Raw genomic sequence first — 24,812 nt, forward strand, 5'->3', positions numbered from 1 at the left:
CCCGGAGTGAAACGTTAGCCTACCAAAGAGCGACAGCAATCGTTCCACAACGATTTCCTTGGTGATGTTAGTTCGTAAATAATGCATTTTTACTGTGTTTCTATCTCTGAAGATAGTCACCTATCTTATGACTCACGATACAGACCCATGTTATTCTACGATGCTTATTTCTATCATCGACGGTTATCATCGACTTCTTACAAATTAAGAGAATCCTTGAGCACTTCCTGGACTTTCTGAAGTATCTATAAACAATGTTAAAAAGTCTGAATCGTATAGAGATTGTGATGATACAAGTACAGATGATAAGTATAACATCGTATACCGTGGATTGTGTAAAAGGAAACCGACAGTTGTTGTTCCCTTGGAGCTAACAAAGTAGAATTAACGGAGATCCGAATTTTGCGTAGCTTTTTGGAATCTCGGACCACACGGTGCGTCGTTCTTCGGCGTCCCTAGCCGTCTGCAGCTCGTCCCCGAGGGCTCCGGCGACAGCGACAGTAAGTACCCCCTATCAGGCAGCACCCCACCACCTCAGGGCCACCCTCCACTTCCGCTTCGCTTGGTAGCCACTCCTCTCAGCCTCCGTTGATACTTCCTCGCGCGTGTATCTCGTCAGTCTGCCCGGAGCCACGTGCGTGTGCTCGAGAAGCTCCACTCGGCTGGTCATCGGCAGCTCTACGCTATCAACCAACTTCCTGGTTGGCAATCGGTCTCGAGCACTCTCGAGCAACGGTTCCCAGAATCGTCTGCCATCAACGAGGAACAGACAGCTGCTCGATAATTCGACTCGTCAGCAACCGAGTGAAGACAGGACGAGAGCAGAAGGATCCGCGAGTGACAATTTCCCGGAATTCCTCCGATTCGACTCCCTAATTACAGGGAGCCCTAGTAGAAGGGAACCGTAGAAGAGAACACGTCAAGGAAGAATAATGGAGTGCACCTCGAAGGCGTGAAGTGTCCACGGTAATATGTACCGATCCGTCCGCGACGTTCTGCTGAGGGAACCGCGCCGTCTCGACGGTGCGACGTCGCGCGTCTAAAACGACCAGGAAACCCAAACTCGAAGACAGATGGTCGAAGCAGGGAGGACTAAAAATATCGGCCGTTGGCACGCCGCTCTCGCAAGCTGTACTTGAACAATCCCGCCGGCTGGAGAACCGGCCGCTCCATGAGACCTAGCAGGTCCAACACGATCCACGAAGAAACGGCGTGATTCGCTTCGTGTGCCAGTTTTCGGGCTTAGGTTCTAATCAAACAAACTTCCTGGAAAATAGTAGACCTGAAAAATCGAGGCGCTTGAGAGTGTGTACAACTTTCGACCTGTGAAACATAGAGACTTCAGTAAAATTCAAACTCTCTCTTCAGAAGTCTTGAACAGTGTGCACCTCGTACACCTTTCTGAACTACCTGAAGAAACACAGGGACTTAAGAAAAATTGAGACTCTCTCTCTTGAGAGGTCGAGAGTCTCCGAGCAGTGCAGACCTGCAGAAGAGGATCTCCAGGGGTGAGTTGCATCAATGAACTCGGTTACTGTTTGGTGTCAGGTCTTTCCCTGGAGTATTGTCCAATCTCCGGTGAAACAGGAGAGACAGAATCGTATCCACTTTCGCGGTGTTACATAAAGAATCAGCAGCGTAACGTATACTCCCGGCTGCTTTGCGTGGACGCTCGTAATATCCTGGTGTCTTTCTGCGAGGGAACGTGCCTCGCCACCTGTACCCACTCGAGACAGCAGCGTTCGCAGTCTCTCGATCCTCCTACTGTAATTCTACACACCCGACTGCTTCCGCCCGATTCATCGATCCAACAACCGGCTTATCGATCGCTTTTACGCTTGTTTTACGGTCGTTAGTGGAATCGATTCCGATCTCGGACGGGCCGGTCGTAAGTCGACGCGTCTAACATTCGTTTAATCGAGATCGACGCGGCAGATTGGCTAAGTGAATTCTTGTAATTACTGAATCGTCTGTGGAAGTCGTAGGTAGTGGAGGTTTTTCTGCTTGTATGGTTCGCGCATTGCTCAATTCATACAGTCCATTAATACTGGGAAAATCCATATCGCGATTTAATTGACCTGCATTGAGCAAGACGAATTCTTGCGATCAGCGATATAACTGCTTCGCTTGCCTGTCGAATCTATTTGATTTCTGCTTGACACTGTTAACTGAAGTAACCTAACGGGTCAGAACGATCCGTTCCGGACCGTTTTATGGTCGCCTGCTGCTGTTAAGATCGTTCGACATTTACGTTTGTAGCAATTCCCATGGTTTTTTAACGAACTTACGCTCGTTACGAGTGCAGTCAGAGAAAAATTAATTAACTTACATGTTGCATCTGTTTTTCTATTTGTTTCTAAACATCAAAACTTACATGTTTCATTATTGGAGCTACCTCACGACACACAGTTAATTAGTTCCAGTGAAATTATACGCAGATTTAGATAGATACTGACTTTTTATGAGGGACAAAAGTAGTGATAGTAGATTCCAGAGGTCGCAGATCTTCCCAAGAGCCATTCTAATCCCCAAGCAGCTTGTTACAAAGAAACACCATTCGGTGAAGCTTCCCTCCAGCTTCCATTCGCTCATTAGAGTTCTCGAGATTGGCTTCGCGTGGTTGATTACCTAGCCAACGAAATTAGCTGTGAATCTGCGACCGCAGGCATCCGGAAAAAGCGTTAATAACACGGCTGTGATCCTGATCGATGGTTTCAGCGTCGCGCTTCGAGGAGGAGGACAACCAAACCAGGAAAGAACAGGCTGGCTAGAAGAGGCGATCGCTGTTGATGAGCGGCGGCGAACATCGTCACCGTGGTTCAGCGAGAGTTCAGCCCCCTTCGCGAGGAGTTCTCGTTCTTCCACTCATGGTGTTTTACGGCGCGGTTGTTTGAAATTCTTCGCGTGGAGTTGCGACCGTATTTATAGAGCCGCGCGCGGTGTGTGCACGCGCTCGCGAGTTCACGCACGTAGATTCGTTCGTGCACGCTTCGGGAGGAAGCGAGGAGAAAGAGGGTGCAAGAGGAACAGAGAGGAAGAGAGAGGAAGAGCGAGAAAGGGGGTGGAAGAGGGAGAGAGAAGAAGCGAGAGGAAAAGAGTGAGGTAGGGGGTAGAAGAGAGAAAGAGAGCAAGACGGAGGAAAAGAGAGAGAGAGAGAGAGAGAAAGGGGGTTAAAGAAAGAAAAAGAGAGGCATCGACGACGGAACAGCCCGTCGGAGGAAACGAGAAAACGGAGTCGCGTTGCGTCGACGGGACTAAACGGAGGGACGAGCACGCGGCACGTCGCGATCATGAAGCCGATGCATTCGCGACAGGAGCACCGAACTTCGTCGTCTAGCACGTCCTCGGCGTCGTCGAACTGTCTGCGCTGGCTGCCCCCACTGGCAGGCCTCGCTACAGCGGGCATGGTCGTCCGGTTGCCACAAACCAACGCGGTCGTCGCCGTCGTCGTCGCTCTCATTCTCACCGTCGGAAACGTCCACACCGCCGCCGCCGGCTCCGTCGATGACGTTTCGGTGAGTACGCTTAATTCTGCTTCATTCGATCATCGGCTTGTATGTCAGCTCGATATCTGACTGCTGTGTTTGACACGGCGATACGGTGCGGTGACAGTAGACCGCTGGAGATTTGTGAATTCAATTCTTCTCGAAATGCGCTGGAAACATTACTGAATAGATGATTGCCGATCAAATTGTGGCATTTTCGTTGTGTAGGATAAATGAATTCGGTTTTTGACACGTTCGCTCTTACCTTATTTCCAACTTGTTCAGATTACTAAAGAAAGACGGCAACATTTACACAGCTACCGTTTCTTCCAATTGACAGGTACCGTTTCTTGAATAAGTATCCGCATTCTAGTGACGATGCACTAAAGTTGCAAGGAACGTGATTCCATAAATTTAGAGCAAATTTCTAACGGGCCTTTAGGATCGTGAGAGTAACTATCATAAATATATGTATAGAATATCTTCACGTACAATGCCTGCACATTGTTCTGAAGTTTTATACTATTTGGTGAAAGTTCGGTTTTAATACACCGCGAGTATCGTCCATATTGATGATACTACTTCACCGAGGAAGTCGCGATCGAAAGAAATCTATGGAGAAATTACAGACCATCGATGGCTGTTAGTTTCTCCACGATAAGAACGTATCTGCCCCGAACACACCGGATGCATTCCTAGCACAAGCTCATCCGTATCTGTTCGTCCGTATAGTATTCGGGACAATAAACTTTCTAAATTCCCTTTCATTTTTCGAGCATCTCCACGAGGAACGTTATTCCACAAGAAAACGATCGTCCGGATAAACACGCACGACAATTCTCACACCTGTCCTCGATCCGTTCAATTTCACTTTCCGTCGACTGAAATTCGAGTCAAAGTATCGTGTCCACATCGTGTACACGCAATTAAGTAACCGAGCGACATAAAATATGAATATAAACGCCGCGGAGCGACGTTATGACCGAGAAAAAAATGGGGACCAGAAAATCAGGTGAACGAGAGCTGCCCGTATCGGACGCATATTGATCTGCTTAATTAGAGACAAGATACCGGTGAGAACCGTGGTTTTTGCGAAGATTAAGAGCAATCGGGAACGTCGTTAAACGAAAGTGAATTAGTTTCGCCTGGGACCGACAATTCTTACCATGTTATCAGCTTGCAACGCGTTTTCAGCCGGGATACTATTGCCACAGTGCGGCGCGGCGTCGTGTTACCGGAGGATCGAGGCGGGTTGATCTCGTGGATCGTAAAACCGATCGACAGGACGGAAGAGGGGATATTACGAGTACCTAATGCGTCGTAATTTCGATATTTATCAGCGCGATCCCGATGGATCTCGAGCAGTTTCGCCCCGGTAAAAGGGAACCGGCGCGCGCGACTCGAAGAGGGAAGAAGCGGTAACTACGAGCAAAAAGACGACAGGGACGCGCGAATTCGGCGAACAGATGCGCGACACGCGAGACGAGCACCTAATGGAAAACTAAAAATGTGCATTCGGCCGTCGAGTAGCCGTTTTCTCTCTCTGCCCGTTCGCCGGCGTGTAATTTAATTCGCAACGCGGAGATGCAACGTCGAGCGGAATTGCCAACAGATCGATGAGTGTGGATTTTACGGCTGGAGAAAGAATTTGCACGGCTATCTGCGCTCTTCGATTGGAAAGAGTGCACAGGATAGTCTCGTGGTACATATTAGGTTGTTGCATATGAAATGTCCGATTTTAGAATGCAAATGTTGCAATGCGTTTTGATCAAGAAATACTATTACAGTTGACGGGTCCATTGTATGTCACTTTGAGGTACAAAGCTTACGATCCTATCTTCAATTTTAATTTAAACATATAAATTTCCAATTAAATAGATTTTATTTCAACATCAAACAGTGCGATTGTCCCGTGCTGTTTTATAGACGGCGGATTTTATGCATTTGTGGCAAAAATGAGTGGGTGCAATTTAAAACAGTAAAAAAGGTTGCGATGATTTAAGAATACTAATCTATGTATTTTTCTCAGCTTGCCATAATTATTAAAGTAAGAATAAACTATTTATGTGGCTCCAGCCATTTGCGATTAACAACGCACTATTTGTCGATATTAAAAAGAACTATAAAATAGAGATGACAATCTTGTAAATTGTAAATAAAGCATGTGAGTGACCGAAAAATTCGATGTCTACCACAATACAATCGAGAAACGTGTGATTCTTTGATCAATAAGAAATAGTTGCGGTTGTTTAACGTTACAGTTCAAAATCGGACATTTCATATGCAACGACCTGATAGATACTTTTCATTCCGTTATTGCTGAGAAAGAATGTAGCTACTCCGAGGTGTATCTTTTACTATAATGTCTCCGGAGGATTTTTTTTTATTATAGTTGTGGCTGACAGTAACAGCATCTGCAGCGATTGCGCAACAGCCGTGATGAAAGTTCACGCTAGGATCGGTTGCTTAACGCAAACTAGATTTTTCTACCAATGAAGATCACCGAGTGCCGACTTTCAGTAACACGGGTATCGATAATTTAATGGTAATTATCAAACCTGAGCGTCGATATTACCTTTTCCGATAATGTTGTTTATTGCCGGTGCGCGAAGTGTTGCGGATTTAATTCCAGAAAAATCGGATTCTTTGCAGTTTCGCGGCGGAATTGAATCGATCTCGTTCCACCAGTTGCCCGACAAGTATTCCATGAATTAACCTTGATGGAACGTTAATGTGCCAGACCGCAAATAGAATTCTCTGCCAAGCGTGTGGACACGCGATTTAGAAGCCACCTTTCGCCCACGTCGAACAATGTTCTTCCCCAAATGCCAGACCGTTTCTGCCGATTCATCGACGCGAAATTGGCCGTGTGGCGTTTAGCGGCCAGTTCGAGGACAGCCTCGAGGAGGCTAAGCCGATAGAGCATTGTGTTTGCCATGAAACTAGCAATACGACCGCGATCCTAAGTGGAGGAACCTCGTCTACGACGTCGCAGTAATTACTATAATTTCATTTAGTAGCCATCTTCGAATTCCGACGATCCAGCATTCCAGGGTCCTAGCTGGCGTGTGTGAAACGACTCCGAAATAACGGATGCGCTCGGACCGTAAAAATATTGGGTCGAATTATCGCTTCAAAATAGCCGGAGGAGCTTGGAAATGCGTGTCTAAAACCTATTTCTATCCTGAGCCAAAAATCACCACTTTTTGGCCGGATTTCGAGGAAAAATCAATGTTCCGGTTACCGATTCGAGTTGAAATTTTGTGTGAGTGATCCACTAGCGATCTTCAAGGCTCCAGTAACTCATTCAGCCTTCCGGCAATCTCAGTTTTCCGAAAAACCTATAGCTCGAGTTGAAAGCGTTCGGTGTTCATACAATACGAACCTGTCGCCGACCCGGGGCGACGAAAAAATCGTCGAGGAGGATTCCGAGCGCAAAATTCGCAGCTGCGGCTCTCAGGTTACCACCCACAGACTCGTAGACATCAAAGCCGAGCATTCGTGCGCGACACTTACACCGAACTTTTTCGTTCCCGGGCACCGATGATCCCGATAACATCTACCCGCGAACCACGGCAGTCGGAGTTTATATTTAGGACGTCGTTTCTGTCTCGATTGCGATGTTTTCGTGGCACGGAACGCATCGCGATCCCCCCAGGACCGTAAATCCGCGACGCAGCCTTCCCCTCGGTTATCAAACGCGTCCAGATTCACAATCCGGGACACGATCGCCAAAACGGTAAACTTGGATATTGCTCGTTCGTCAGAAATCCCCGTATGTGGAGGAACACCCCGTACAGAAAAGGGGCGGACAGGCCCGAGTATCAGATAAAGGATAAGCGTTTATTTGAGTTCCTCCCTTATCTTGCCTAACAGGCCAATTTATGGCTCGATTCTATTCCGGCGAACAGATAGTGGACAGATGGTGGACCGATGCCTCTTCCTTCACCACTATTAAGCCGACTGTTATCGTAAAGTATCGTTCGTGGGAATGGCTGTGCACGGGATGGTACTTACCATAGAATATTTGAACAAGCGCGCCAATACTCCGAGTGTTCAGTCTTTATGGGAAACGCATGTTCGAGACAATTTTAGTCGTAGGTATTCGGTAAGCACAACACGTAAATCGAGTTAGCTCACCAGTAATAATAGCAACCGGGTGATCGAAAGCATCTCTCATTCGTTTCGTATTGAGTCTATTCAACCCTTATGTCAATGACCGGGTACTTGGGTGCCCACTTTCAATTTCTTTTTCAAACTTCTTTAATATCTTCGTTGGTAAACAGCAAAATTATTCGAGACATAAAAATATGCATTGAAATTATAAAGCGCAACATCATTGAACATCGTTGAAAATTTTGATTTGCTGATTAAGAAAGGAATAAAAAGAATAACTAAGTGACACACTGAAATGGCGACTACAATATTTCTTCTAGAGTCTCCCAGCGTGTACCCAAGCCTCGTAGTGTCGCTCAATTAATAATTCAGTCCTGATCGTTAACGGTACATCCGCCGAAGCCGAATCCGCTGTTCCCCGAGAAAAAAGCGACGCCGCTCATCCATTCTGTCCTCGAAGAAGGAGCCCTGGAGAATACTTCGTGACCAACTTCCTGCTTGGTTTCCCGATGCTTCCCGACGGCTCTCACGGCCGATCAAGTTATTCTCTAATTAATAGTTGGCCGTCGGAGCGCGATGAAAGAAAAGACGACGTGCCGGCCGGCCGTCTCGGTGACTTTCCAGCGGCGTAAAAATGGCGGCTGACCCCGGAGCTCGTGCTCTTCGACATCCCGCGGCGAAACTTCCTGTCGCAGGGTCCACAGAGGTCCCTTCTATATCGTCTCTATCTCTCTGTCTCTCTCTGCTATTCTGTTAGCGTGCCGGGATCGACGGAATAATTTACCGCTATTCAGACGGGAAGACCGGGACTCGGCTGTGAGACAATGTAGACACGCGAGAGGATACTCTTCTGACACTCGAGATTAATTACCAGGGAACCGATCTTCATTTCGGAGCACTCTTCGTCGGATCGTTAATGATCCTTCATTGCGGGTCGCGAGATGGATTTCGCATTAATCTCTTTTCTCTTACCGGAGACTCTTCAAGCAGCTTCTTCATTCAGAGAATTGCTCATTGAAGCTGCTGAGGAGAACACGCTGCAGTATAAGTACGCATGCATACGTTAATTGATGTGAGAAGAAAATTTATATTGTAAGAACTAGAAAGGTAGTCGATCTTATTGGCCTATGAACGTCTCAGTTCTTTCTACATCTACGTAAAACTGACCACCATGTTTCCGCATGTGACCGCACAACCAACTGACAAATGTTGTTTGTCGCCAGTATGGCACGAAAAGATAAAGCGCGGCGCTCCAAGCAATTTTTGGTGGCGAGTTTCTGCCATGTCTGGAAAAATCCAGGTGGCCTCTAGAATGCCACCGGAGCGATTTTTCCCAGAAACTCGTAAAACGAGTGATAACGGCCCCAGATAAGGGAGGGCGACATTAGGTGCTAACGAGATCGATAACTCAAACGATCCTTGATTCGGCGGGACAGAGATCAGGGTGGCTGAACACGGCAAAACAGATCGGTTTGGTAAACACGGGATCGGATTCGCGGGAATCGTTAAATCGACCGAGCAGAAAACGAGTCGCATTTAATACACACAATATTAATGGGGGCAGTTCTTTGTACGTGGGCAAGTTATACCGGAATAACTTGTTCCGATAGGTTCCCACTCTCGGCTTGGACGATTGCTAAACCCCTAAGCGGACGAACAATGTCGCCGATCGACAGCTTCGATTTCTCCTTGATCGATGGAAAATCGAAATCGTGGATCAACCCCCGTCACCACTTCTGCGATTCGCACGACACTTTCTTCAAGACAAACAGCGAATTGTTAATGAGTAAAAATTCTGTCTCAGATTTGAACGGTTCAACATTACCGGTACAATCTATGAGTATAATTTCCACATCTCTCTACTCCTTCAGCCGTAAGATTTTTTGTTCAGACGCATATGTAGCGACGCTCGGCTAAAACACGCGTGATTTGCATTCCGCGGCGGGGAAAATGGATATGGCGAGAGAACAGAATTTCAATTTTCTCTTCTCGATAAATCAAGCTCTCCCCGTGTCAGTCCGGGGCGAGTACAGTTGGAATCGTTAACTGACTAACAGCTCGGCGAGGAATCTGCTCCCCCGATCTCGCTCCTCTGAGGCTGGCCATAGAATTCTAATCGCGCTGACCGTTTCTCCGCGTACACACACGAGACAATGGAATGGCGATCGCGCGGAATACGAAAAAAGAAACGAGGAAGAAACAGCGGTGGGAGCGAAGCGTCCCAACGATTCACGACCCGCGGCAGACCGAACGGGATCGGCTCTCGATTTCTCATAGCTACTCGCAAGAACTGTATAGTTTGTAGCATAAACGACCGCTTCACGGCCATTCAATAGACACTAACCACGTACCGAGCTCTCCTAACACCGGACACGTGAGGTCTGTTTTAAAATCTGTAAAGTTCTACGTGGTTTCACATAAAACAAAATAAATAACCTGCTTATATATACATAAACAAATAGTGGCATCTAATGTATGATGTTTTAAAAATCCTCTTGAAAAATCAACAAAATTATCCGCGTTCTCAGATTTTCATTTTGCTTTCATTCATTCAAAGAACTCGATGGAAGGATTAGAACGACCATTTTCGAAGAACGTCATAAGAGCCTGGCATTACCGATTCTGATCGAGTATGTACAAGCGTAATAACGATTCAGAATTAAGATAGAGATCGGAACGTAGGTGTTAGGCTAGAGGAAAGGCAGAAACGGCCTCACGAGGTCCTAAATAAAATCGTTAGCATTAGCGAGGCTCGGGAGTACTGCTGTCCGGCACCCCGTGACGTTTTACGTATCCGTAGCAGCGGTTCTACGCGGTGTTTCCCTTCGTCCTGTTGATCCTCCTCCGTCTTGGCGTTCCTCCTTCGTTTCTTTCCTCCCCGTAGCGACGACAACTTTTTGCTCGCCGCGAGGTTAACATACTTCCTGCCCCGCAACGGGCTGAAATTCCACGCGATAGTCGTCACGATACGCAGTAAGAAGCTAATCGAGCCAGCCCGAGTGCGGTCCCGCGGGAGAAGGAATCTCCACGGGGTGCCAAAGGAACGTTTCGAACCTCTTTCCCAGTTCGAGTGCTCCGAGAGAGAAAGGAGAGAGAGGGAGAGAGACAACGATGAAAATTGTACGACGCCGCACCGCACCGCACTGCACCGCACTGCACCGGCTGCCTTTCAGACTCTAATGCGGCCGTTTAATGAACCGACGAAGACGAACCGGGGGGAAAAACTCGTGTCTCGGTTAAGACCGGAAGGCCACCGATGGTGTTTCGAGGATTAACACCCCATAAAACCACGTTTTAACCGCTTGTTTCTCTGACGTATCCAGATAACAGTCTCGAGACCAGCTACAGATAAGTTGGGGGCCACCGAATGGGCTCTCTTGGAAACGCATCCCCTAATATTAGGACGCTACAAATGTTGCGTTGAGCAGCCAACACTCGCTACACAGAATTCTATTTTCCCTTCGTGGCTGTGGGGAGATTTAATGCAAACTGTGTTTAAATGGCGCGTGCTGGGTTTGAGACTGGTATTTCGTGCCCAATTTAGAAATGAAGCCCCTTCAATGATCCCTTGCCTTACGAAAACGAGCTAGACTCGTGACGAAGATTTCAATCACAGTTTATTATAAGCAACCATCCAGTTTATCCATAATCAAGTCCACCCCATCAACATTTATCATCCAAAGAACGATGTACTAAATGATGTCTCTAGCTACATTTTATAATGAGTTTTGGACCCGACTAACAAGCTCCATCGACCCCTAGCACAATGTCTCTCCCCTCGAGCATTCTGCTTGAACCGAGAAGCAGCATAATTCCTCTTCATGATCGCCCGCTTCAGGGGCGCTTTAGTCCATCCCTCAAACCAGCTCGTGTTTCGCGATCCTCGCGATTCGACGACGCTGTCTAATGAAGAGCAACGCGATGCCGAGCGGGTTGCACGACGATGAAGACGCCGATCCGGAAATAACCCGCGTCGTAAACGCGAGAGGAACGCGTTCTTGCGGTGGCATGGCGGGAAAAGAGGAGAAGCGGAGGGGAGCCGTTTAACGTTCGGCGTTGAAAAACCACGGCCAGGTGACTGCTGCCGGTGGCTGGTCCCGAGGGTTCGTAATGGCCGGCTTTACGGTTTCACGGTTCGAGCTCCCCGGTCTCGAACTAATCCCGCGAATTAAGGCTCGTTAATACCCGGCCAGAAATAGCGGCTTCCACTCTGGAACGAAACCGAGCCGCCAGCGAGCAGACTCGCGACTTGCTGGAACGCCTCGCGTGTCTCGGCAAGACTGTAGCGAAATTGAGCAAAGAACCACGAGGCAGAAGAACGGCCGACGAATTAATTATCATCTTATTCAGGCGAACGCGATTCCTGGATAACTCAGATTGGCGGCGGCAATGGTAATCGATGCACGCCGCGCCGATCGCGTTCCCTCGGCTTCGCGCGATTTCTCCTGTGGTTTTCGCGAGGCTCCTGTGCAATTGTCACATGTGAACTTCAGGTTCAAAAGTGTTGCTGGGTAACTTTCTTTCCTGAAGAATCAGTGTGTTGGAAAAGTCATTTCTCAAGGACATTGATCTACTAGCCTAAATAAAATCGAATCGTTATTGTTTTCCTCATTGTCAGCGAGACAATTGCTTTTCACATGGAGTGTGTACTGGATAAACGGAGAGTGTATCTTCAAAAAATGTTAAGCTTGTACATTAGAATTTAGAAATAAAAATATTGCTGAAATTCGAGACAGGACATCGATCTTGGAATTCCAAGATCCCGAGACAAACCGTCCGCGATTTACGTCGTCTGGTGTTACGGAAACGTTATCGAATGCGTTCAACAAGCAACAAACACGTCCTTCTCAAACCCAGAACACAGTAAACTACTTCAAACTCCGTACAGTGTACGGCGTACACAGTCCGAGTCCCACGCATCACCCGAAGAGAAATGGTAATTCCCTAACGGCCGTAGCTCTCTCGGTTTGCTTTCTTCTCCGAGCAATCCGAGGCGATTAAATATTTATAGGCCAGCGTAATACAACAATTACACCCGTTGGAATCCGTGAACCATCCCACGGAGCCCGTGTCCCGACTGTCTGTACCATCTATTTTTAATCGAGAGATTACAAGGTGAACGCCGTCTTTTCGGCTGAAAGCGTTCGTCGAAAAAAAAGCATTTCTGAAAACAGAGGGAAAGACGAAGAGGGAGAGAGGGACAGTCTGCGTCTGGAAAATAAATATTCATCGCATTTCTCGAGGAACACGCCTATTTTTACATCGATTCCCTTCGGGACCCGAGGCAGATCCTCTCTCAAAGTCCACGCGGCATGACGCCTGCTCAATGATCCGGATTCGACGCGATCGGAGTCTAATTCCGGCCACAATGCGTGCAATATGCATTTACTTTTTACGGCCCCAGGTTTTGCTACGGGGCGAGAAAGAGAGAGAGAGAGAGAGAGGCCACTCCTCGCCGCGAAATTGAGTTTCATTGGTGGCGTCGGTTTCGCAAAACGCTTCGGGACACGAGAACGGGACGGGACACCATTCCATTAGATTCCGCTGAAGTGGGCGGACAATCGCGTCGTGTGCTCCTCATCGGACCCAAGGGAGGCAGTAAATCACGCGGTGATCTCATCACGGCATTAAGATATTGCATGGAGAGAGACAGAGAGAGAGGGAGATCCACCGGGGAAGTCGACCTGGGACAAGATAAACAAGCAAACGCGCTACCGTTGCTTGCTGGAAATTCCACGAGGAATCAATCCTTTTACTGTGCGATCTCGTTCTTTCATTCTTTGAGAACGTCTCTGCACAGAATGTGGCAAATTTTCGAAATACGTGGCTCGATAGCTTCGAACTTTAAAGGCGATCTTGTTGAAACACGCACCGTTCCATTTTTATGAAATGCAGAAAGTCGAAATTGTTCTCTCGGGACATTGTATAAAAAGAGATAGAGCAAACACACGGTGAACCAGAGCCGAGACACGATAAACAAGCAGCAGCGCTACCGTTGCTTGCAATAAATTCCGTGGGAGTCCAGCTCGACGTTCTTCCGACGCGTGACACGTCCAGCGAATAGTGAACGACGGACGACGCTTTAAACTTATCGTTTTTCACCGTAAATCTACCGGATGTCGCGCGGTTGCTGTGGCAGTCGAGTTGAACCTCTCGTAATTTTGTAAATAAAGGAAGCTGATTGGAGCATCGATCTTCGGATCTGGTTATTTTAGACTGAGCAAGACAAATCGTGGAGGAAGTCGCTTATTTATCATCTTTTTTTAAAAGTAAATAACGATTTAGTTGGAGGTATTTAGTATTTACTCGACGATTGCCACGAACTTTGCAGGCTATCCTCACTTCCGCGATAAGGATTCTGTTCAAGATAAGATGCACTTATCTTGTTTCGTTGAACAAGTGTGCATTACCTGATCCCTTCAGACCGCTATCACGTCAGCAATGTTCTTTTAATCAGTCATGCTGTATCAGGTGACCTCTGCAAGAATGTTCTATGAACGCTTTATGACAATTAACCGTTGGTATTTTGTTGTCTTGTTGCATGCCGAAGACGCCACAGGTGTCATGCAATCACCGACTCCTGCAGATGTCGATCCTCAGCTTACGTCGGTCTCGCGAATTCGGAGCGTCAAGAATTCGCATACACGAGATCGTCTAATGCTCGACACACGTGACGGGCCAGCAGAGTGGAACGAGGCAGCCAGATCAGACGACAGACGAATCGCGAATCCGAAGGCGTCTCGTCGTTCAGGCCGAGCGCGTTCTTTCGCAAAACGCTCGGAACGTTCGCGGAAGGGACGAGCATTGCATGACGAGGTTGCTCGTTCCGCTGAATCGTCGCGAACGAGATAAGCGTAAAAGAGATCCCGTGCAGCGTCGCGGAACATTGTGCTACGACCTTCCGGTGCTCTCCTGACCGTGTCGTCACGATCCAGAGACCATTGGTCTTTAAGGAGGAGCACGAAATCTATTTCCACTTACCATTACCTCGAGCCGTTCAGCTATGACCGTGGTATCTGCATATACGAATGAAACGTTTGACCCACGGTCGAGGCAGACGTGTTCAACGTGGGTGCATCGAACGCTATCATTTGCCTTCACTGGGCCCATTCAGACCTTCGTTTGTCAATTTTTCCAGACTTGTCCAGCCACTTCTAGGTATCGCGTCGACTTACTTAACTCCTAACCTTACAATTTAACTCGGAGGTTTCAGATTAACACGTACTTTCATTGTATATTGCTTCCAAATCAATTATAAAATGGTTAGGTGGCCTATTTGACCGAGAAGGTCACCAAACTCCTCGATCTTCCAACGATCATCCGCAATCCCACGGTTCACCTACGAACTCCACGAACACTGCATCGAATCCAATCAGCGATATACGTTCATGGGAAGCTAACAAGCCTGAGAAAGTCCTTAAACTCCCAAAAACAGCACCGACGCTTGAGACAGTTCGAATCCATACGCATGAAGCAGAAGGAGAGTCAGCCATGAAAACTCCAATTAACGTACATGAAGATTTCTCTGTTCGATCTCGATACAAGACCATCGTTCAGCAGAGTGTCAACCTTAGACGTCCGGTCGATTTCGAAGCTGCTTCATCTTCATCCCGCGGCTTTTTGTCGGGGTAGCTGGCGAAGAGCTGTGGACGGCCAGTGAAAAGACGAAGACAACGACGAAGAGGACGAGGAGGAGGATGGCGGCGGCTGCGGTTCATTCGCGGAATTCTCATGAAGCGGACATACGCGGCAGGATTTACGCGATGTCGCGCCGCGGCCCGGGACGTCATCCTGACCATAGTAGGTGGACGACGGAGGACCTTGGCCTTCGGAGGCGGGGGATATAAATCAGACCGCGATCTCGCCATAGCGAGCGTTCCATCGGCTCTCGAGAGTAGTCCGTATTAAATCGGTGGTACGTCCACGATGCTCGAAGAAATCCCCGGCCATTTTCGGACATTGGACACTCCGGCCGCGCTACCATCTACGGTATAGTCGGGGCGTCAGCCCGCGAAACCGATGTCATTGCTTCCGAACCTTATCCATCTTCTTCGGCGTGGTTCGCTTCATGGTCCATGGGACCCCTCGATCTCCTCGGCTGACTTTAGTCGCGAAAGAATCCGTCTTTTTTCACCGCCCCCGCTTTTTGTCGAACCTTCTTTGCCAAGGGGACGCTGCTTTGTTGAGCACGTCGCGGCGAAAATGGTTTCATCGCGTCTTTTTAGCTAGCCGGGATCAATGCTTTATGTAGTGGCAGGTTCTTCGGGAAGATCAACGCTGACTGATGCCCCCGAAGCGCTACTTTGTTAGCTCGGATCGAATTGACGCGCGTCGAATCACGTTCTCGCGATCCTCGCGCGGGGTTTCATCGTTTTTTGCTGAGAGCTTTGGTGGTCGGTGTCTCTTTGTCCTGTAGTTTTTATCTAGAGGGTGGTTCTTTTGTTCTGTGTATTTTAATGTCGTTGTTACTTCTGTCGGTACAGAATAATGAATACTCTGTTTTCTTTGTGTCAACTTCTACAAAATAGTGTAAATGAAATTTCTCGTTGTCGTGCAAGAAGATTGCACCTGAGTCAGCCAATAATCTGGCAGCAATTCCCGTTGCTACAATTTGTCGCTTCTTCCGCGGCCGCAGAAGAAAAAAGGGTAGCCGTTGTAGAATGGAGAACAGGGGAGACAGGCAGAAGACAAGAGGAATTCGTATTCAGCGTGGCGGACATGGCCAAACTAGGCTGAAGTCCGCGGCCTCTTGCATCTCCTTGTTCGTGGCGCAAAAACCGCGTGCCATGTAAAAGGGAAGTAATTCCGAGGGATGGACACGAACTGAAATCGTGTAGCAACTCCTCGGAGATCTACAACGATGATCCTTTAGTTCCTCAGAATAAAAGAAAAACCAAGAAAATTCTCGTCAAAAAGAGAAGTCCTTACAGAGATCTCTTCCATCAATCTCCAACAAGAATTCGTCTTCGCTTCGAAAGAACAACAACCTAACGAAACTGTTGATAAGAAATAATAAAATATCTCTGCAGAGATCGTACTTGCCCAGCATAGATTCTCACCAAACATTGTTAATCAATATCGCTCATGGGAGACCAGCGGCAAATGATTCAATGCCATTAAGTATGCAGGTTTAATACTGTTTCGCATTCAAGGCGCTGCATCCCTGAACGGCACCCTGCTTGGACACATTCCACGGTCCCTGTGTGCCATCACCTATGCATCCTGGTTTAGTACCTGTAACTGTACCTAAGCGCGGCGAGCATTTGTTTCGCCGTTTATTCCTCTGGGAACTGGCCGAGACGAACGCTTACCTGTCCGCTTAACACGCTTACCTGCACGACAGATTTGCGAGGGCTCTAGGAAACGTTCCACAAGCGTTCCTGGCGAGGAAGCGATCTACACAAGAGCCATCCAGGTGAGGAAGCGGTTCACGCCAGAGCCATCCAGGTGAGGAAGCGGCTCTCGAGACGTGGACTACTTCAGCGAACGAGGAGAATCGACCAAGAACCTGTTCCTTTTTATAGTGCCGGCCCGGAGAAATTAATTGTGCAATACGGGAACATCGTTAACCCTGAACTCTCCCGGAGACGCCGTGAATCCGAGCGTGTTCCTTCTCGCAGGGACCTAACCAGATCATAAACTCCGGGGCAACAACGAAATTATATCGTGCCGCGTTTTCAAGCGGGATTCAACGAGACGAGCCGTAAAATCCACCGTGTCCGCGGATTCGCTAGCCGCTGCTTGTTTACGGGTCCTTTGAATTACTATTACACGTGGTACATAGTATTTTCTTGTACCGAATCAACGGTGTACGTATTGTGCTTTGAGGAGATCAACTTCTGTTGTCCTACTTTACGAGGAAAGTGGTCGTGTTAATGCTGACTCTGAAGAAACGCAGAAAGATTCATTTTCTAATGGTACTGCAATCATTTGCAGAGATAATAGGTTCGTCCCTAAGTCCAGTATTTGTAGGACACACCAAGGATGTTTTATTTAGCATAAAAGTGTGCAATTTAATGATCGAAGTGTTATTATTCTGATTCAAGAGCTAAAGACACAAACAATGAAAGGTCCATTACGTTCAATATGCAAATGTCCAGATTAAATTCCGCCGAAAAAGGCGAACTCGATTGCGATGCGTACGAAGTCGATCATTTTCTCCGTCCACGCGATCAGAGAAGACAATCGCGTGTTCTGTTTCCGCTGGACCATCTCGCTTACTATTATCATTGTCCATTCAGTGTCGGGTTTCTCAAGCAGTCCGACCTCGATGAGGTAACTGTGGCGGGTTTCGAGTCCCCATTGTCTGGGATAATGGGGGTACGTGGGCTGTTGAAAGGAGGGTGTGATCTGTGCTAGTTCCACTTTCGATTAATAGCTTCTACCACCCTTGGGAGAAAACTTCGGGAGTGAACATGATCCTTAAGAGGTTGACTTGGTGAATTTTGAAGCTATGACGTTTAATGGTGTTAATGGGAGGTACATAACTAAAACCTTTTCAAGGTAACAAAAAAGTTCATTGTAACTAAATATTAAAATATTTTCTAAATACCATGATATAATTTGGTTGATAAATGTAAAATATACTTATTAGAACATGTATTTTTCACTCTATAATTAAACTCAATGACAATGGTCAATTTTGAACTCAAATCTCACTGAACTTAGCCTTTCAAGATCGTTATTTTTTACTGATTCTACAAGACCATATAATTATACTATATGTTTCCTGACGGTTAATCAAGAATAGTGCCGTTTATTTTGAAAGTGGCCTAAATCCATTTTCTAGCTAGCCATTTCAACATTTCTACGTTATCTTTTCATTCTGAAGCAAATTGTAACTAATATATTTAAAATCACAAAGATTTTGTAAGAAGGAAATTAGCTGGTTAATAGAATGATACAAATTTTTATTTTGAAAGTCGCCGAAGTCCATTTGTCAGTTGTTTGATAGACCATAAATTCTTAGCACCAGGACATTCGTTTTTACCGAATGACAGAGATTTTGGCATCGTAGAAATGTCATTAAAGAAAAATAATTTACTGTTTGTTCCCCAAGATTATTATAATATTATGAAGAAGTGCCAGAAAGGTAATAACTTTATTTTAAATGAAATGAAACAAGAGGATTTCATATCAACAAAATTTTTGGAGGATGCAATTTTTAAAAGGGTAAAGAATTCTAACGGAGAAACAATAAATTGGTTAAAAATATGCTGAATGTGTCATTTGAGAAATGAACTATATAAAATTTTCTATAAGATATCAATGGATGAGAATGCAGAGTTTAAAATACTGAATTTATTACCACGTAGGGGTAGACCAAGAAAATTCGAAAATATTGTATTGACACCACTTTATAAAAATATAAGACAAATTACAACAGCGAAATACAAGGATGAAAAATGTAAATGAGGAGTAAATTGTTATGTAATTTATATAGCTAGAAGATTTCCTGAATTGCATAAATGGTGTTTTTCAAGTTTTGTAATGAAATACAAAAGAAATTGAAGATTGATTTTTCAATTTGAAGCATTTTAAATTATATCGAATGGACTTGGGCTGTTTCGAATTTCATGACAAATCCAGTTGTTAATTTTGGAAGTGGCTATTCTTGGTAAGAAGACATATTATTCACTTAATAATTGCTATTATTTTCATAGGAATTGTAAATTTAACTCTCTTGGATACACTTCAGGAGTGTGATACATTGGTATCCTATACGTATATATGTAATTTCATTGAAACGCGAACTCTTAAATATCTCAATTTAAACTTAAATGGACTCAGGCCACTTTCAAACTAAACGGCTCAATTCTTGATTTGATCCAGATTTTCGGGGCCGCGACTTCACTGTGGGGCAGAGGGAAGCGCGAATTCGATTTCGATGTGCCCACGCGCCCGAACGCGGTGACATTGTGCAACGGGCGATTAGCAACGCCGGTGGTTACGTCGCGATGCCGTTTACGAGCCGGCAAATTGAGTTTAGTGCCTCGTGCTCAACGTTACAGCCTTGGAGAATGCCGGACGATACCCGAGCCGCTGCTCTATTAACTCTTTGCTTAGGAACGGGTAATTGCGCGGTTGTTTTTTCGCGAACCAGCCCCGCTCGGGAAACCTTGTTACGATTTCGACGGGGATTCCTGCCGTTGCGGTTTTTGCGAACTCCATCGGACACGTGTGTCCGCGACGCATCAGCCGGAATGACGGGTATCTCCGAGATTTTGCACCGCGAAAGAAGCCGATCATTGTCCGGTGCACGATTGTTCGACCGGTGATTTTTCTTGTGTGGCCTGGTACAGAGGCAATTATCTTTCGCTACTTTAAAGAACGAGCCATTTAGGAAAGCAGGGAGAGAGAGAGAGAGTAGTATAGCCCCCTGCTGCGGGAGAAATTGAATTCTGATCTTTAACGTCCAGGTTTGTAAGAAACATTCCTGGAGTCTAACACACGATTTCAGATCGTCTTCCACGAATGGTTTGCAAAAATGGCGGTCTCGAGTGCCAGAAGAAATTCACGAAATTGGAAGAATGTATAATGCACTGACTTCTCAGATTGGTCTGTTGATTTTATGAATTTATAACAAAAATGAGTAACCTCAGCACACCGAGCACATCGTGAGAACTACTTTAGATTGTTGTTTTGCAAAAATACTGTTACATCATTTTCAACCTATTAGAATGATTACTACAGAAAATAAGATTCTATTCGACTCGAGTTTGCTGTAATTGAGTCTGTCTTGCACAAACATGTGTAATCTAATGAAGATCGTTGCAATGAAGCTTTATTTCGCAACTGAAGGCCGTAGCTTGAAGAGCAGCGGGATTGGGTTCGAAGGTGAAAGAGATTTTCGCGAGTTTAAGGAAATCCGTGTTGGCGGGCATACTTATCCAATCGTATATTAACCAGCGCTGATTAATAGCCTGTCGCAGCAGGAATTACGAAAATCGTTTTAAACGCGTTCAATTGGAATCTACAAGACGCGCCAGGCGTTGGGTCGATTACTCGCAGCTGTTAATCTCAGGTCGTTTTTGCAACGGTCTGCCTACATACGTGACGGACGAGCAACGAGATTGCTTTTCCTCGTCTGCACTCGATCCCTTCATGCCTCCACACTATTGTCACCGATTATTTTCAATGTTTGACCGTACAACGATATTCGCTTTCGAGACATATACCGTGTCACGGCGCGGAACAGTCTATGGGTAGCTGATGATTAATTATGGCTGGGTTTGTGCTAATTTTAGAGCGAAAACTGGACGCTCATGACCAACGGGAACAATAGGTCCAGCTGGGTGCGTGTGCTCGACGAGGACTCCGTTTCGGAACGATCACACAACAGTGAGTAGTTCCTTTCGTATTTATATGCTCCAATAAAATTAATAATTCCATGACTTTCGCGTTAAAATTTTGCTTTATAGGAATGTTTAATGTATGAATATCTTCGCAGGATCTACAAGATCGGACTTTTTCACAAACTGGAGTGAATGGTCAGTCTGCGACCGCCATTGCACGCAGAATCGCGTTCGAAGGTGTAGATTGAAGAAGAAATGCGGAACCACGATACACAGGGTAGGTTGAGACACTAAACTGTCAAGTAGATTTATTGTTTATGACGTTTACGTTATATCGAAATGGTTATCTAATTTTTTAAAGGAGGAACGCACCTGTCATCACAGCAGGAAAGCAAGATGGAGGCGATGCAAGCAACGTCAAAGAAGAGGGCATCGACAAAAGGAGAAGTTTCGCGTTGTACAGGTAAATGTTCACTTGAATCTCTGTGAGTTAAATTAACACGTTCACTGCTGAACGCGACCTCCCAAAAACGCCCACAAAGTGAACGTAACTTAATTAATGGAACTAAAGCTGGAGTAGCGACATTAACCCTTAGCACTCGAGTGGCGACTCTGAGGCGCCACTAAAAATTGATGTAGCATTATTGAAAATATTGTTTACGTTACCAGATATGTTGGTATTTATTCAATTACTAAACATTTAGTTATTGTATGAGGTATTATATCAATTTCATGTCCATCAAATTTAAAATATCGTAAAGAATGGAAATATGTATTTCAGGTCGGAAGAAATGTTTAATTTTCGAGTTAAAATAGCTCCGAGTGCAAAGGGTTAGTCGCCTGGATGTGACTCATATGACAGTCAAAGTGTTAATAAATTGTTCTAATGATATCAGCTACCTAGAAAAGAAGCAGAGCCAAGACAAGGCGAAAGAAGAGGCAAACATGCGAAATCCGTGGGGCATTATGGGAAGTGGAGCAAGTGGTCACCATGTACGAGGCTGTGCACCACGCAGCGTCACAGGTGAAAAATATTTAAAACCTTATGCAATCATTTATGGGATTATTTGAATGTAAAGTCTTGTATGGTGGGAAAAAATATTCGTATAAAAGATCTTATAAGGGTTGATAATAATAACTCCAATAAAACAATTGAATAAAATTTGAATTATTTGTATACATTGCTTATAATTGTTACTATCATATTTTATCTATGATCATTTCTTAAATCTGCTAAAGGTGGTGCAAAAGGCCCGGAATTTGCGGTCGCGACGTGATAAGACAAAGCGCCTACTGCTACGTCGAAGGTAGCTATTGTCAAAGATGGATTCACAAGGAGATCCATCACAGACAAGTAGACGACAGTGACGGTAAAACACCTTTCTTCGATCAAACAATCTACCGGCGACATTTTTACAAAATACATCCAACAAATCATTTTCAGACACAGAACTAGACGTGTTCCAGTTGTCTCCCAACACGATCATCCCTGAGAAAAATGCCGAGAAAAATCCGAACATTTGGAAATGCGGGATCGCAAATATTCAGAAGAACTCGCGGCTGTCTTATTTCACAAGGATCATCGGTGGAAGGCCGTCGATCCGCGGAAGTTGGCCCTGGCAAGTCGCAGTATTAGATAAATATAACGTAAGTCTTATCAAGAGAAGGAAAAAGTTGCGATGGTTTAGCGGTCTTGCTAACAGAGGATGTTTCTCTAGGAAACCTTTTGCGGAGGTACCCTGATCTCACCTAGATGGGTGCTGACAGCCGCGCACTGCATCAGGAAACGTCTCTACGTCCGCATCGGCGAGCATGATTTGAGTGTCCACGAAGGCTCCGAACAGGAGTTGAGGGTATTTATCTCAGAACACACAGATAGTGTAATCCTCTGCAACGCTCAACCACTTCGCTCTTTGCAGCTGTTTTAATACTTAAATATTTGTTTTCGTATAAAATGCGTGCTTCAATAAGACAATTTATCTCAATAATTACCAATGGATAGATCCTTACAATTCTAACAATTACAAAATCACTGAGTCAATAAAATATTGAGTTTAGTCAAGACTCCATTTGGTTTCAAGCATTTTATGAAAATCGAGTGATGTATTCAAACCACAAAAATCTTTAGCAATTTATTGCATACATATTTGATCACGTGAAAATTGTTTCGAATAATTGTATGGTTATTTTGAATGGCACCTTGTTCGATGTGAAAGGGTCAATCTTCTGTGAGGTTCATTTGTGCAGAATCGTTTGAACTTTCGAAGACTCCGAGAGCTAGTCAAAGACTTCAGCGAAGAAGAAGTTGACTTTATAATGTCTAATATCTCCGGTATTGTCCATTCAGGTGGACTCAATCAAAGTACATCCTCAATACGATGCCGACACCGTGGACAATGACATAGCGATGCTGCGTTTGTCAGTCCCTGTACAAGCATCTCCTTCGAGGGGAATCGCTTGTCTGCCAGCGCCTAACCAACCTCTACCCGCCAATCAGCTGTGCACTATCATCGGCTGGGGAAAGTCGCGAGTCACCGATGACGGTGTCACCGACGTTCTCCACGAGGTTCAGGTACCTCTTTTCCTTCCAACTATCAAGATGGAGACTCGGAGACTCCATTGAATTGTTAAAAAATCAAGTCCCATTCAAATTTCAATCTTTCTCTTCCGCGAAGATCTTTAGAAGTCGCACATGTAAAATGTCTTTTCATCGAGAAGTGTCCTTCTTCTGAAGTTCTTCTCACAATTTATTCTAAACTTCTGACCATCAGAAAAACTTGAGAAAAACACATATTTATAACTTCCTTTTTGAGTCTATTTAAGATTTTTAAATGAAAGGAAAATTTTAGAAAAATACATTTTATACGTAGCTTCTCTTTTCAAAGATTTCATTGAAGATTTTTGAGCAAAAGGAAAATTTGAGAAAGATATCCAACTTGTCAGACAGAAAACTTTCGGGACAGAAAATCATTTCTCTTCGGATTCTGTTTTATTCAAACGAAGCAGACCATTTTTATTTCGTATAAAAATCATCAGTCAAGATATTTTCACTCGGAATAAACGAAGAATGTTGAAATTTATTAAATTTTTATTAGAATCGTCACGAATCTGACTTCCTATGCTAAAAAAAGGGATTGATTATAATTATTATATGATGATTTAAATACATTTCTGGATTCTTTCGCTTGCTAAAATATTTAATACAATTTTCAGATACCAATAGTATCCCCGAAAGCCTGTCGAGACGCCTACGTCGACTACCCGATCACCAACAATATGTTCTGCGCCGGCTACAGTCGTGGAAAAATGGACTCCTGCGCAGGTGATAGTGGTGGTCCTCTTCTCTGTCGAGATCCCAGGAAACCCGAACATCCATGGACCATATTCGGCATCACCAGTTTCGGTGAAAAGTGCGGGAAACGCGGGAAATTCGGAGTATACGCGAGACTGTCGAATTACGTTCGCTGGATCAGTCGAGTGATGAAGGAATCGAACGACTTCAATTAAAAAACGGACACTGTGTGTGCCTTAATGTTAAAATATTGCCCTGTGTTATATCGTTAGTTCAGAGACGAACTAATTATAGTTTCTTAAAGAACAATCACCCGTAATCTTATCGTATGATAATTAATTGTAGAAACGAATCGACCATTTCCTGTCTGACCATAGAATGGTACTAGAAAATCAATTCAAATAAATTGCAGATACGTTTGAACGCTGTTTGGAACCTTAAATCATGATTATCAATATAGAGTCCCCGAGTTAAGTTTCCTGGGTAATTTATTATTCACCTGGGTGCCATTTTATGATCAAAAACATCGTAGTCTACTGTTCTCCGCCTCTAAATGCATCAGTATCACTGGACTGCAGATTTTTATGCGAAATAAAAATGTTATACGTTAATTGGAAGAAACAG

The 24,812-nt window shown here is 45.2% G+C and overlaps 1 protein-coding gene across 2 annotated transcripts; it reads left to right on the forward strand.

The window, feature by feature from the left end:
* Nucleotides 1-575: 575 nt before the first annotated feature.
* Nucleotides 576-24,611, forward strand: LOC143209612 (uncharacterized). Of its 2 annotated transcripts, none has more exons than XM_076425511.1 (11): nt 576-1,508; nt 2,719-3,515; nt 20,849-20,942; nt 21,052-21,173; nt 21,258-21,359; nt 21,793-21,920; nt 22,136-22,266; nt 22,347-22,543; nt 22,615-22,749; nt 23,244-23,468; nt 24,110-24,611. In XM_076425511.1, the coding sequence occupies exons 2-11, from the start codon at nt 3,291-3,293 to the stop codon at nt 24,401-24,403; spliced, it is 1,653 nt and encodes a 550-aa protein (XP_076281626.1). In that variant the 5' UTR covers nt 576-1,508; nt 2,719-3,290; the 3' UTR covers nt 24,404-24,611. The 2 variants fall into 2 exon arrangements, with proteins under 2 accessions (XP_076281626.1, XP_076281625.1); XM_076425510.1 differs by having other exon boundaries at nt 577-1,508; nt 22,341-22,543.
* Nucleotides 24,612-24,812: the final 201 nt, after the last annotated feature.

The sequence above is a fragment of the Lasioglossum baleicum genome, chromosome 6 (genome assembly GCF_051020765.1).
Source record: "Lasioglossum baleicum chromosome 6, iyLasBale1, whole genome shotgun sequence".
Taxonomy (NCBI): domain Eukaryota; kingdom Metazoa; phylum Arthropoda; class Insecta; order Hymenoptera; family Halictidae; genus Lasioglossum; species Lasioglossum baleicum.